This window comes from Salvelinus namaycush, chromosome 5 (genome assembly GCF_016432855.1).
Source record: "Salvelinus namaycush isolate Seneca chromosome 5, SaNama_1.0, whole genome shotgun sequence".
NCBI lineage: Eukaryota > Metazoa > Chordata > Actinopteri > Salmoniformes > Salmonidae > Salvelinus > Salvelinus namaycush.
The window spans coordinates 73,720,295-73,735,516 of record NC_052311.1 but is presented as its reverse complement, the minus strand read 5'-3'; the positions used below and the strand labels follow the sequence as shown (position 1 = coordinate 73,735,516).

The window sequence follows — 15,222 nt, the reverse complement described above, 5'->3', positions numbered from 1 at the left end:
GAATAGGCTAGAGGAGATAAAAAAATATATTGTGGCCTAAGTCAAACCTCAAAGTCACTGCAGTGTAAAGTAGTTACCCTATCAGTCCATTTGGGCCTAAGTCAAGCCTCAGTCACTGCAGTGTAAAGTAGTTACCCTGTCAGTCCATTTGGGCCTAAGTCGAGCCTCAGTCACTGCAGTGTAAAGTAGTTACCCTGTCAGTCCATTTGGGCCTAAGTCGAGCCTCAGTCACTGCAGTGTAAAGTAGTTACCCTGTCAGTCCATTTGGGCCTAAGTCGAGCCTCAGTCACTGCAGTGTAAAGTAGTTACCCTGTCAGTCCATTTGGGCCTAAGTCGAGCCTCAGTCACTGCAGTGTAAAGTAGTTACCCTGTCAGTCCATTTGGGCCTAAGTCAAGCCTCAGTCACTGCAGTGTAAAGTAGTTACCCTGTCAGTCCATTTGGGCCTAAGTCAAGCCTCAGTCACTGCAGTGTAAAGTAGTTACCCTGTCAGTCCATTTGGGCCTAAGTCAAGCCTCAGTCACTGCAGTGTAAAGTAGTTACTCTGTCAATAGTGCTGTGTTTGCTTGGAACTTCAGAATGAAATCAAATGTTATTAGTCACATGCATCGAATACAACAGGTGTTACAGTGAAATGCTTACTTACAAGCCCCTAACCAACAATGCAGTTTAAAACATATGAATAAGAATAAGAATACAGTTTGATAGAGTTAAAGTAATGTTAATTAATGTAAACCTAATATGAATTCATGAGTCGTGTGGATTTATTGAGAAAGGGTGAGTCAACCCAGGAGGCCAGACTGATTGATTGTTGTGGTTTAAACATCTTTCTCAATCTTCATTGATTAATAAAACGGGAAACACTTATCTCCCTCACTAGCTTTAAGCACCAGCTGTCAGAGCAGCTCACAGATTACTGCACCTGTACATAGCCCATCTATAATTTAGCCCAAACAACTACCTCTTCCCCTACTGTATTTATTTATTTATTTATTTATTTTGGTCCTTTGCACCCCATTATTTCTATTTCTACTTTGCACATTCTTCCACTGCAAATCTACCATTCCAGTGTTTTACTTGCTATATTGTATTTACTTCGCCACCATGGCCTTTTTTCAGCCAATTGATTGATAAAGCAGTCCACTTGGTCTCTTCCCCCAGGTTCCACCTCTACAGACTGGCTGCGCTCCCTGCCTTGTCTCCATGGAGGCCAACTGCTACAGAGGGAGAGGAAGTTGGCCGAGGTACAGACCCTGGTCCTAAAGGAGTGCCTGAGTAAGTACAACATCATATTTTATTCATCCTTTATTTAGCCAGGTAAGTCTCGTTGAGATAACAAAAAATAGATATGTATATTAAAATGTCTGTACTCAGCACACTCTTTTACTCACTCACTCATTTACAGTTAGCTTTATTGCCACCAAATAGAGCCTAGCTAATGTATTTTTTTATTGCAGTTTATTTAACCAGCTAATTTATTGAGAACATTCTATTTGACAAAAAAACGTATCTAGCATAGTTTAATAAAGCAAGTCAGTCTGTATCGTAGCCAGACAGGTAGGTGGTTCCTCCAGTATTAAAGTCAGTCTGTATCGTAGCCAGACAGGTAGGTGGTTCCTCCAGTATTAAAGTCAGTCTGTATCGTAGCCAGACAGGTAGGTGGTTCCTCCAGTATTAAAGTCAGTCTGTATCGTAGCCAGACAGGTAGGTGGTTCCTCCAGTATTAAAGTCAGTCTGTATCGTAGCCAGACAGGTAGGTGGTTCCTCCAGTATTAAAGTCAGTCTGTATCGTAGACAGACAGGTAGGTGGTTCCTCCAGTATTAAAGTCAGTCTGTATCGTAGACAGACAGGTAGGTGGTTCCTCCAGTATTAAAGTCAGTCTGTATCGTAGCCAGACAGGTAGGTGGTTCCTCCAGTATTAAAGTCAGTCTGTATCGTAGCCAGACAGGTAGGTGGTTCCTCCAGTATTAAAGTCAGTCTGTATCGTAGCCAGACAGGTAGGTGGTTCCTCCAGTATTAAAGTCAGTCTGTCTAGCAGCCAGACAGGTAGGTGGTTCCTCCAGTATTAAAGTCAGTCTGTCTAGCAGCCAGACAGGTAGGTGGTTCCTCCAGTATTAAAGTCAGTCTGTATCGTAGACAGACAGGTAGGTGGTTCCTCCAGTATTAAAGTCAGTCTGTATCGTAGCCAGACAGGTAGGTGGTTCCTCCAGTATTAAAGTCAGTCTGTCTAGCAGCCAGACATGTAGGTGGTTCCTCCAGTATTAAAGTCAGTCTGTATCGTAGCCAGACAGGTAGGTGGTTCCTCCAGTATTAAAGTCAGTCTGTATCGTAGCCAGACAGGTAGGTGGTTCCTCCAGTATTAAAGTCAGTCGGTCTAGCAGCCAGACAGGTAGGTGGTTCCTCCAGTATTAAAGTCAGTCTCTCTAGCAGCCAGACAGGTAGGTGGTTCCTCCAGTATTAAAGTCAGTCTGTCTAGCAGCCAGACAGGTAGGTGGTTCCTCCAGTATTAAAGTCAGTCTCTCTAGCAGCCAGACAGGTAGGTGGTTCCTCCAGTATTAAAGTCAGTCTGTCTAGCAGCCAGACATGTAGGTGGTTCCTCCAGTATTAAAGTCAGTCTGTATCGTAGCCAGACAGGTAGGTGGTTCCTCCAGTATTAAAGTCAGTCTGTATCGTAGCCAGACAGGTAGGTGGTTCCTCCAGTATTAAAGTCAGTCTGTATCGTAGACAGACAGGTAGGTGGTTCCTCCAGTATTAAAGTCAGTCTGTATCGTAGCCAGACAGGTAGGTGGTTCCTCCAGTATTAAAGTCAGTCTGTATCGTAGCCAGACAGGTAGGTGGTTCCTCCAGTATTAAAGTCAGTCTGTATCGTAGACAGACAGGTAGGTGGTTCCTCCAGTATTAAAGTCAGTCTGTCTAGCAGCCAGACAGGTAGGTGGTTCCCCCTGTATTAAAGTCAGTCTGTATCGTAGCCAGACAGGTAGGTGGTTCCTCCAGTATTAAAGTCAGTCTGTCTCGCAGCCAGACTGATAGGTGGTTCCTCCAGTATTAAACCTCCAATAACATTAAGCAGCCTCACGCTACAGAAACATGAGGCTCCAGCCCTGTGGGCCATCCTGGCTCGGACAAGGCTACTTACTGACTACTCTCGTTATTCCATATGGACTAGGACGTAGAGAAGAGGCAGAGAAGCCAGCTTCAATACCAGTCAATGACCTGAAGATCTTGCTCAGCCTGGCCAGAGAACAGTACCTCAAGATGCTTGACTCTACCCTGCCTAAAGCCTCTGCCCTGCCTAAAGACTCCAGTCTGCCCAGAGTTGAGCCCCGTGGAGCAGAGGAGGTGAACCTCACTACGAAGACTACAGGTATTCTGCTGTTCCAGTCCCTCCTTACTCCCCGTAACACAGCTCAGTAATATTTATACTGCATTCAGAATGTATTCAGACCCCTTGACTTTTTTCACATTTTGTTACGTTACAGCCTTATTCTAAAATGTATTCAATTGTTTTTTCCCCCTTCATCAATCTACACACAATACCCCATAATGACAAAGCAAAAACAGGTTTTTAGAAATGTTTGCAAATGTATTTAAAAAATTTAAATGGAAATATCACATTTACGTAAGTATTCAGACCCTTAACTCAGTACTTTGTTGAAGCACCTTTGACAGTGATTACAGCCTTGAGTCTTCTTGGGTATGACGCTACAAGCTTGGCACACCTGTATTTTGGAGTTTCTCCCATTCTTTTCTGCAGATCCTCTCAAGCTCTGTCAGGTTGGATGGGGAGGATCAGGTTCAAGTCCGGGCTCTGGCTGGGCCATTCAAGGACACTCAGAGACTTGTCCCGAAGCCAATCCTGCGTTGTCTTGGCTGTGTGCTTAGGGTTGCTGTCCTGTTGGAAGGTGAACCTTCGCCCCAGTCTGAGGTCCTGAGCGCTCTGGAGCAGATTTTCATCAAGAATCTCTCTGTACTTTGCTCTGTTCATCTTTCCCTCAATCCTGACTAGTCTCCCAGTCCCTGTCTCTGAAAAACATCCCCACAGCATGATGCTGCCTCCACCATGCTTCACCGTAGGGATGGTGCCAGGTTTCCTCCAGACGTGAGGTTTTGCATTCAGGCCAAAGAGTTCCATCTCGGTTTCATCAGACCAGAGAATCTTGTTTCTCATGGTTTGAGAGTCCTTTAGGTGCCTTTTGGCCACACTATTATAAAGGCCTGATTGGTGGAGTGCTGCGGAGATTGTCCCTATGAAAGGTTCTCCCATCTCCACAGAGAAACTCTGGAGCTCTGTCAGAGTGACCATTGGGTTCTTGGTCACCTCCCTGACCACGGCCCTTGCTCATTTTGGCCGGGCGGCCAGCTCTAGGAAGAGTCTTGGTGGTTCCGAACTTCTTCCATTTAAGAATGATGGAGGCCATGGTGTTCTTGGGGGCCTTCAATGCTGCAGAAATGTTTTGGTACCCTTCCCCAGATTTGTGCCTCGACACAATCCTGTCTCGGAGCTCTACAGACAATTCCTTCGACCTCATGGCTTGGTTTTTGCTCTGAAATGCACTGTCAACTGTGGGACCTTATATAGACAGGTATGTGCCTTTCCAAATGATGTCCAATAAATTGAATTTACCACAGGTGGACTCCAATCAAGTTGTGGAAACATCTCAAGGATGATCACTCGATAAAGGATGCACCTGAGCTCAATTTCAAAGTCTCATAGCAAAGGGTCTGAATACTTATGTAAATAGGTTTTTTTCTGTTTTTTATTTTTATACATTTGCAAAAAAAAATCTTTACTTGTTTTCGCTTTGTCATTATTGGGTATTGATTTTTTTAAATCAATTTTAGAATAAGGCTGTAACGTAACAAAATATGGAAAAAGTCTAGGGGTCTGAATACATTCTGAATGCACTGTATTTGCCATCTCTAAAACGGACTCCTACTAGAAACCTTGACTAATAAACTGAAAAAAGTAAAATGACTCTTTTCCCATTCCAATGTAGAGTTCATTAAACACTCCCAACATGCTGATTGGCCAGAGAGAAGTGTTCTGCAGAACTATGAGAACCTCCAGAGGACTCGTCAGAAGCTGAGGTAAACTTGAATGATGGTCTTCACATCGGTACATATATCTCTCTTCCAACAACGATAAGCAAGCAAGGTGGCTTATGGGAATAGAGAGACCGACAGTATCTTTGGTTCCTCACACGTGACTAATTTAACCATCTCATCTTTGGTCTCTTCCCTTCACAGGTTTGGTCTGCTGTCTGGCGGCTCGTCTGACTGTCTGCTGGGGCCTAAGGACGTACAGGGCCAGAGAACCACCCCAGCCTTGCTGGATGCCAAAGAGCTGCTGAGACACTTCACACCAGACGGCTTGCCCACCGGAGATCTGCAGCCTCTGTTAGTCCAGAGACTAGGGTAACTATTAGTCTGGAGACTAGGGTAACTCTGTTAGTCCGGAGACTAGGGTAACTCTGTTAGTCCGGAGACTAGGGTAACTATTAGTCTGGAGACTAGGGTAACTCTGTTAGTCCGGAGACTAGGGTAACTCTGTTAGTCCGGAGACTAGGGTAACTCTATTAGTCCAGAGACTAGGGTAACTATTAGTCCGGAGACTAGGGTAACTATTAGTCTGGAGACTAGGGTAACTCTGTTAGTCCGGAGACTAGGGTAACTATTAGTCTGGAGACTAGGGTAACTCTGTTAGTCTGGAGACTAGGCTAACTCTGTTAGTCCGGAGACTAGGGTAACTCTGTTAGTCTGGAGACTAAGGTACCTCTGTTAGTCTGGAGACTAGGGTAACTCTGTTAGTCTGGAGACTAGGGTAACTCTGTTAGTCCGGAGACTAGGGTAACTATTAGTCTGGAGACTAGGGTAACTCTGTTAGTCCGGAGACTAGGGTAACTCTGTTAGTCCGGAGACTAGGGTAACTCTATTAGTCCAGAGACTAGGGTAACTATTAGTCTGGAGACTAGGGTAACTCTGTTAGTCCGGAGACTAGGGTAACTATTAGTCTGGAGACTAGGGTAACTCTGTTAGTCCGGAGACTAGGGTAACTATTAGTCTGGAGACTAGGGTAACTCTGTTAGTCTGGAGACTAGGCTAACTCTGTTAGTCCGGAGACTAGGGTACCTCTGTTAGTCTGGAGACTAGGGTAACTCTGTTAGTCTGGAGACTAGGGGTAACTCTGTTAGTCTGGAGACTAAGGTAACTCTGTTAGTCTGGAGACTAGGGTAACTCTGTTAGTCTGGAGACTAGGGTAACTCTGTTAGTCTGGAGACTAGGGTAACTCTGTTAGTCTGGAGACTAGGCTAACTCTGTTAGTCTGGAGACTAGGGTAACTCTGTTAGTCTGGAGACTAGGGAAACTCTGTTAGTCCGGAGACTAGGGAAACTCTGTTAGTCTGGAGACTAGGGAAACTCTGTTAGTCTGGAGACTAGGGTAACTCTGTTAGTCTGGAGACTAGGGGTAACTCTGTTAGTCTGGAGACTAGGGTAACTCTGTTAGTCCGGAGACTAGGGTAACTCTGTTAGTCCGGAGACTAGGGTAACTCTGTTAGTCCGGAGACTAGGGTAACTCTGTTAGTCCGGAGACTAGGGTAACTCTGTTAGTCCGGAGACTAGGGTAACTCTGTTAGTCTGGAGACTAGGCTAACTCTGTTAGTCTGGAGACTAGGGTAACTCTGTTAGTCCGGAGACTAGGGTAACTCTGTTAGTCTGGAGACTAGGCTAACTGTTAGTCTGGAGACTAGGGTAACTCTATTAGTCCGGAGACTAGGGTAACTCTGTTAGTCTGGAGACTAGGGTAACTCTGTTAGTCTGGAGACTAGGCTAACTCTGTTAGTCTGGAGACTAGGCTAACTCTGTTAGTCTGGAGACTAGGCTAACTCTGTTAGTCCGGAGACTAGGGTAACTCTGTTAGTCTGGAGACTAGGGTACCTCTGTTAGTCTGGAGACTAGGGTAACTCTGTTAGTCTGGAGACTAGGGTACCTCTGTTAGTCTGGAGACTAGGGTACCCCTGTTAGTCTGGAGACTAGGGTAACTCTGTTAGTCTGGAGACTAGGGTACCTCTGTTAGTCTGGAGACCAGGGTACCTCTGTTAGTCTGGAGACTAGGGTAACTCTGTTAGTCCGGAGACTAGGGTAACTCTGTTAGTCTGGAGACTAGGGTACTTCTGTTAGTCTGGAGACTAGGGTACCTCTGTTAGTCTGGAGACTAGGGTACCTCTGTTAGTCTGGAGACTAGGGTACCTCTGTTAGTCCGGAGACTAGGGTAACTCTGTTAGTCTGGAGACTAGGGTAACTCTATATTCCTACAAGCTCCTCTGTAATATATCATGTTTTAATAGTAATGGAAAAGAATAACATGAAAAAGAACACGGTTGGATTGGATGTATATACTGTTTTTCCACCAAACGCTACAAACCAATTTTAAATTACATCGTCGAATCATTGCACCTCATCCACTACAGGTTCACTCACAATTCAGATACTTTAGGGAGTTGTTCAATTCAGATACTGTTCAGTTCAGATACTGTTCAATCCAGATACTGTTCAATTCAGATACTGTTCAATTCAGATACTTTAGGGAGTTGTTCAATTCAGATACTGTTCAGTTCAGATACTGTTCAATTCAGATACTGTTCAGTTCAGATACTGTTCAGTTCAGATACTGTTCAATTCAGATACTGTTCAGTTCAGATACTGTTCAGTTCAGATACTTTAGGGAGTTGTTCAAAGGCATTGTGTTTTGACTCCTTCTCTCTCTACTACAGAAAGTTGTCTAATGTATGTAGATGTGTTCTACTTTATGTACAACAGCCTCTCTGGTCCATGTATATGTGTCTGAGTGCTCCAAAGTAGTTAACACTAACTTGGAGGAAGAGCAGCTCTGTCTTGTCGAGGTTGAGCTTGAGGTGGTGGACCGACATCCAAGCTGAGATATCTGCCGGGCGCGCAGAGACGGGGGTCAGGAGGAGGGAAGGAGAAAAGTAGCTGAGTGTCATCGTCATAGCAGTGATAGGAGAGACCATGTGAGGATATGACGGAGTGACTTGGTGTATAGAGAGAAGAGGAGAGGTCCATCCTCATAGCAGTGATAGGAGAGACCATGTGAGGATATGACGGAGTGACTTGGTGTATAGAGAGAAGAGGAGAGGTCCATCCTCATAGCAGTGATAGGAGAGACCATGTGAGGATATGACGGAGTGACTTGGTGTATAGAGAGAAGAGGAGAGGTCCATCCTCATAGCAGTGATAGGAGAGACCATGTGAGGATATGACGGTGTGACTTGGTGTATAGAGAGAAGAGGAGAGGTCCATCCTCATAGCAGTGATAGGACAGACCATGTGAGGATATGACGGAGTGACTTGGTGTATAGAGAGAAGAGGAGAGGTCCGTCCTCATAGCAGTGATAGGAGAGACCATGTGAGGATATGACGGAGTGACTTGGTGTATAGAAAGAAGAGGAGAGGTCCGTCCTCATAGCAGTGATAGGAGAGACCATGTGAGGATATGACGGAGTGACTTGGTGTATAGAGAGAAGAGGAGAGGTCCATCCTCATAGCAGTGATAGGAGAGACCATGTGAGGATATGACGGAGTGACTTGGTGTATAGAGAGAAGAGGAGAGGTCCATCCTCATAGCAGTGATAGGAGAGACCATGTGAGGATATGACGGAGTGACTTGGTGTATAGAGAGAAGAGGAGAGGTCCATCCTCATAGCAGTGATAGGAGAGAACATGTGAGGATATGACAGAGTGACTTGGTGTATAGAGAGAAGAGGATATCATAGCAGTGATAGGAGAGACCATGTGAGGATATGACGGTGTGACTTGGTGTATAGAGAGAAGAGGAGAGGTCCATCCTCATAGCAGTGATAGGACAGACCATGTGAGGATATGACGGAGTGACTTGGTGTATAGAGAGAAGAGGAGAGGTCCATCCTCATAGCAGTGATAGGAGAGACCATGTGAGGATATGACGGAGTGACTTGGTGTATAGAGAGAAGAGGAGAGGTCCATCCTCATAGCAGTGATAGGAGAGACCATGTGAGGATATGACGGAGTGACTTGGTGTATAGAGAGAAGAGGAGAGGTCCATCCTCATAGCAGTGATAGGAGAGACCATGTGAGGATATGACGGAGTGACTTGGTGTATAGAGAGAAGAGGAGAGGTCCGTCCTCATAGCAGTGATAGGAGAGACCATGTGAGGATATGACGGAGTGACTTGGTGTATAGAAAGAAGAGGAGAGGTCCGTCCTCATAGCAGTGATAGGAGAGACCATGTGAGGATATGACGGAGTGACTTGGTGTATAGAGAGAAGAGGAGAGGTCCATCGTCATAGCAATGATAGGAGAGACCATGTGAGGATATGACGGAGCCGAGTGACTTGGTGTATAGAGAGAAGAGGAGAGGTCCATCCTCATAGCAGTGATAGGAGAGACCATGTGAGGATATGACGGAGTGACTTGGTGTATAGAGAGAAGAGGAGAGGTCCATCCTCATAGCAGTGATAGGAGAGACCATGTGAGGATATGACGGAGTGACTTGGTGTATAGAGAGAAGAGGAGAGGTCCATCGTCATAGCAGTGATAGGAGAGACCATGTGAGGATATGACGGAGTGACTTGGTGTATAGAGAAGAGGAGAGGTCCATCCTCATAGCAGTGATAGGAGAGACCATGTGAGGATATGACGGAGTGACTTGGTGTATAGAGAGAAGAGGAGAGGTCCATCCTCATAGCAGTGATAGGAGAGACCATGTGAGGATATGACGGAGTGACTTGGTGTATAGAGAGAAGAGGAGAGGTCCATCCTCATAGCAGTGATAGGAGAGACCATGTGAGGATATGACGGAGTGACTTGGTGTATAGAGAGAAGAGGAGAGGTCCATCCTCATAGCAGTGATAGGAGAGACCATGTGAGGATATGACGGAGTGACTTGGTGTATAGAGAGAAGAGGAGAGGTCCATCCTCATAGCAGTGATAGGAGAGAACGTGTGAGGATATGACAGAGTGACTTGGTGTATAGAGAGAAGAGGAGAGGTCCATCCTCATAGCAGTGATAGGAGAGACCATGTGAGGATATGACGGTGTGACTTGGTGTATAGAGAGAAGAGGAGAGGTCCATCCTCATAGCAGTGATAGGACAGACCATGTGAGGATATGACGGAGTGACTTGGTGTATAGAGAGAAGAGGAGAGGTCCATCCTCATAGCAGTGATAGGAGAGACCATGTGAGGATATGACGGAGTGACTTGGTGTATAGAGAGAAGAGGAGAGGTCCATCCTCATAGCAGTGATAGGAGAGACCATGTGAGGATATGACGGAGTGACTTGGTGTATAGAGAGAAGAGGAGAGGTCCGTCCTCATAGCAGTGATAGGAGAGACCATGTGAGGATATGACGGAGTGACTTGGTGTATAGAAAGAAGAGGAGAGGTCCGTCCTCATAGCAGTGATAGGAGAGACCATGTGAGGATATGACGGAGTGACTTGGTGTATAGAGAGAAGAGGAGAGGTCCATCGTCATAGCAATGATAGGAGAGACCATGTGAGGATATGACGGAGCCGAGTGACTTGGTGTATAGAGAGAAGAGGAGAGGTCCATCCTCATAGCAGTGATAGGAGAGACCATGTGAGGATATGACGGAGTGACTTGGTGTATAGAGAGAAGAGGAGAGGTCCATCCTCATAGCAGTGATAGGAGAGACCATGTGAGGATATGACGGAGTGACTTGGTGTATAGAGAGAAGAGGAGAGGTCCATCCTCATAGCAGTGATAGGAGAGACCATGTGAGGATATGACGGAGTGACTTGGTGTATAGAGAAGAGGAGAGGTCCATCCTCATAGCAGTGATAGGAGAGACCATGTGAGGATATGACGGAGTGACTTGGTGTATAGAGAGAAGAGGGCCTAGAACCGAGCACTGGGGTACACCAGTAGATTAGAGTACGCATCATATCGAAGTAAACTTGGAGTCACGCGATGATATTTTGTGTGGTCCTCCCACTACGACTTGGGGAAACCATGCAGTTTATTAGGCTACAGATTAAATAAATGATGATGAACTTCACAGGAGTGGTTAAAGTGCACGGTGATGACACGGATAGAACAATGAGTCAAATATTTCACTGGATGTAGAAATCTGAAGCATCCGGTTGGCATTTCCACTCACGACCAAATATGGTGATGAGAGGAAGCCCAGTGGCCGGCGGTGGGAGAAGATGGAGCAAGACGGATTTTGGCCGATATTCTGCAAATTTTCCTCATCAATGAAACATTTGATCTCAATTCAGTTTTCTGATCACAAAACTAGAATCTGTTATGAACAGAGCGGACTAAGTTTAGTCGACTTTACCCTTTGCCAAATATATATGTGTTTGCGTCGTTTAGAAGGAGTGCAAGGGTGAATTGACTTATTGCGTACGCCTACTTCACAAAGTAGGCGTTCCCTAACGGAAATATGCAAATACATGCCAGAACACACCAATGGGCTCTCGCTAGCTCATCCTTGGCTCTGCCCACCTCCTTGCTTGTTCTTCCCACTATGATTAACTTGCTCCCATTGGAAACGACAGGCTGTGGTCTATCTTTGGTTAGTTAGACAAATCTTTGGTGATGAGCTCGATGCTCCTTTCCAATATATATGGTCTTATTCTGGTGACGTGATGATCGACGCTTGACTGCCGATTTGACAAATATAAATATTCTGGCTGTTATCCATAATGATCTCATCATGTAGACTAGCCTACCCACACAGCTGTTAGCTAGAGCGTACATACTAAGACCAGAGGTTATCCATAATGATCTCATCATGTAGACTAGCCTACCCACACAGCTGTTAGCTAGAGCGTACATACTAAGACCAGAGGAGGTTATCCATAATGATCTCATCATGTAGACTAGCCTACCCACACAGCTGTTGGCTAGAGCGTACATACTAAGACCAGAGGAGGTTATCCATAATGATCTCATCATGTAGACTAGCCTACCCACACAGCTGTTAGCTAGAGCGTACATACTAAGACCAGAGGAGGTTATCCATAATGATCTCATCATGTAGACTAGCCTACCCACACAGCTGTTGGCTAGAGCGTACATACTAAGACCAGAGGAGGTTATCCATAATGATCTCATCATGTAGACTAGCCTACCCACACAGCTGTTGGCTAGAGCGTACATACTAAGACCAGAGGAGGTTATCCATAATGATCTCATCATGTAGACTAGCCTACCCACACAGCTGTTAGCTAGAGCGTACATACTAAGACCAGAGGAGGTTATCCATAATGATCTCATGTAGACTAGCCTACCCACACAGCTGTTAGCTAGAGCGTACATACTAAGACCAGAGGAGGTTATCCATAATGATCTCATCATGTAGACTAGCCTACCCACACAGCTGTTAGCTAGAGCGTACATACTAAGACCAGAGGAGGTTATCCATAATGATCTCATGTAGACTAGCCTACCCACACAGCTGTTAGCTAGAGCGTACATACTAAGACCAGAGGAGGTTATCCATAATGATCTCATCATGTAGACTAGCCTACCCACACAGCTGTTAGCTAGAGCGTACATACTAAGACCAGAGGAGGTTATCCATAATGATCTCATCATGTAGACTAGCCTACCCACACAGCTGTTGGCTAGAGCGTACATACTAAGACCAGAGGAGGTTATCCATAATGATCTCATCATGTAGACTAGCCTACCCACACAGCTGTTAGCTAGAGCGTACATACTAAGACCAGAGGAGGCACATTTGCTGTTTAAAACAGTTTTTGTGACAGAAACTGATCAGTAGAGTTGAAAATACAATGGAAACACATTGAACTTTTAGATTTTTATTCGCTACATGAAAACTGAAACAAAGAAGTACATTTTATGTTCACTACGTCATCACGTACTGATGTTTATCCACAACAGGTCAGTTTTGGTGGAAACATTATCACTGCGCATATTTTCTTAATGCATATTTTAAAATATTGTGATGAAAACCTGTCACCAGTTGGATGGAAACCCAGCTACTGAGGGTAGATCAACAAGGGGACAATCTGTCTGACTAAAGTCTATCAAATTAGATTTCAGGCTTCTAATATGGATGTAGAAATGTGTCCCGGTGCTTCAGTGTGACTCGGGGCAAATCAGTTGAGTCACCGTCTGAATCTGGAATGCTGTCCACATGTTGAATAATCTGTTTCTTTCTCTTCCCTCGAGGAGAAACCACTCCATTCAGCAGACAACTATTCAGTCAGGATGTTTCAGACACCACGTAGCGACGGGGATTTCCTCCTGGCTGTCTACCTCTGATATACATTTACATTTTTACATTTTAGTCATTTAGCAGACGCTCTTATCCAGAGCGACTTACAGTAGAGTGCATACATTTTATTACATTTTACATACTGAGACAAGGATATCCCTACCGGCCAAACCCTCCCTAACCCGGACGACGCTATGCCAATTGTGCGTCGCCCCACGGACCTCCCGGTTGCGGCCGGCTGCGACAGAGCCTGGGCGCGAACCCAGCCCAGCCTGGGCGCGAACCCAGAGACTCTGGTGGCGCAGCTAGCACTGCGATGCAGTGCCCTAGACCACTGCGCCACCCGGGAGGTCGAATCAAAGGCTTTCAGCCTAATTGAATTCCTCTGATTTATTAAGAGCCTTTATCCTGATCGTGTTCTTACAGAAGGCAGAGAAGAATATTAGTAATTAGTCATTTATGTTCATTAAAAGAAACTCAATGAAGAGGCGTTCTAGACATTCAAGCCGTCAGTTCATTAGGAAGTTGTTTTACACTCTGAATCAGTTTGGGTGCAGAGGACAGGAGAGTTTAGTTTCCCTTCAGATCGCTGCAGTACTGTGTGTTCTTTGCTGCAGTCTTGGATTTGAATAGAACATGTTCACAGCTCCTGTACAATAATGTGTGTCTGTGTGTGTGTGTGTTTCCAGGGGAAATACGTTCCAGATGTCTCCAGACTTGACCCCCAGGAAAGTGACCCAGATCCCCTTCAACCAAGCAGCCAGCTCCCACTACCATGGACTAGAGTAGGTGTCTTTATACATACAGGAACCTACCATGGACTAGAGTAGGTGTCTTTATACATACAGGAACCTACCATGGACTAGAGTAGGTGTCTTTATACATACAGGAACCTACCATGGAATATAGTAGGTGTCTTTATACATACAGGAACCTACCATGGAATATAGTAGGTGTCTTTATACATACAGGAACCTACCATGGACTAGAGTAGGTGTCTTTATACATACAGGAACCTACCATGGACTAGAGTAGGTGTCTTTATACATACAGTAACCTACCATGGACTAGAGTAGGTGTCTTTATACATACAGTAACCTACCATGGACTAGAGTAGGTGTCTTTATACATACAGTAACCTACCATGGACTAGAGTATGTGTCTTTATACATACAGGAACCTACCATGGACTAGAGTAGGTGTCTTTATACATACAGGAACCTACCATGGACTAGAGTAGGTGTCTTTATACATACAGGAACCTACCATGGACTAGAGTAGGTGTCTTTATACATACAGTAACCTACGATGGACTAGAGTAGGTGTCTTTATACATACAGTAACCTACGATGGACTAGAGTAGGTGTCTTTATACATACAGGAACCTACCATGGACTAGAGTAGGTGTCTTTATACATACAGGAACCTACCATGGACTAGAGTAGGTGTCTTTATACATACAGGAACCTACCATGGACTAGAGTAGGTGTCTTTATACATACAGGAACCTACCATGGACTAGAGTAGGTGTCTTTTATACATACAGGAACCTACCATGGACTAGAGTAGGTGTCTTTATACATACAGGAACCTACGATGGACTAGAGTAGGTGTCTTTATACATACAGGAACCTACCATGGACTAGAGTAGGTGTCTTTATACATACAGTAACCTACCATGGACTAGAGTAGGTGTCTTTATACATACAGGAACCTACCATGGACTAGAGTAGGTGTCTTTATACATACAGGAACCTACCATGGACTAGAGTAGGTGTCTTTATACATACAGTAACCTACCATGGACTATACTAGGTGTCTGTATACATACAGGAACCTACCATGGACTAGAGTAGGTGTCTTTATACATACAGGAACCTACCATGGACTAGAGTAGGTGTCTTTATACATACAGGAACCTACCATGGACTAGAGTAGGTGTCTGTATACATACAG

The 15,222-nt window shown here is 45.0% G+C and overlaps 1 protein-coding gene across 3 annotated transcripts in view; it reads left to right on the top strand.

Moving 5' to 3' along the window:
• LOC120048892 (MDM2 binding protein) overlaps positions 1 to 15,222 on the top strand; it is a 66,790-nt gene that overhangs the window by 24,265 nt on the left and 27,303 nt on the right. For 2 of the 3 annotated variants that reach the window (XM_038995203.1, XM_038995201.1), the window contains 5 exons: positions 1,160 to 1,273; positions 3,166 to 3,363; positions 4,997 to 5,087; positions 5,247 to 5,414; positions 13,956 to 14,051. In XM_038995203.1, coding sequence (XP_038851131.1) covers positions 1,160 to 1,273; positions 3,166 to 3,363; positions 4,997 to 5,087; positions 5,247 to 5,414; positions 13,956 to 14,051 — 667 coding nt within the window. The remainder of the gene's footprint in view (positions 1 to 1,159; positions 1,274 to 3,165; positions 3,364 to 4,996; positions 5,088 to 5,246; positions 5,415 to 13,955; positions 14,052 to 15,222) is intronic. The other variant, XM_038995202.1, reaches the window with a different exon arrangement.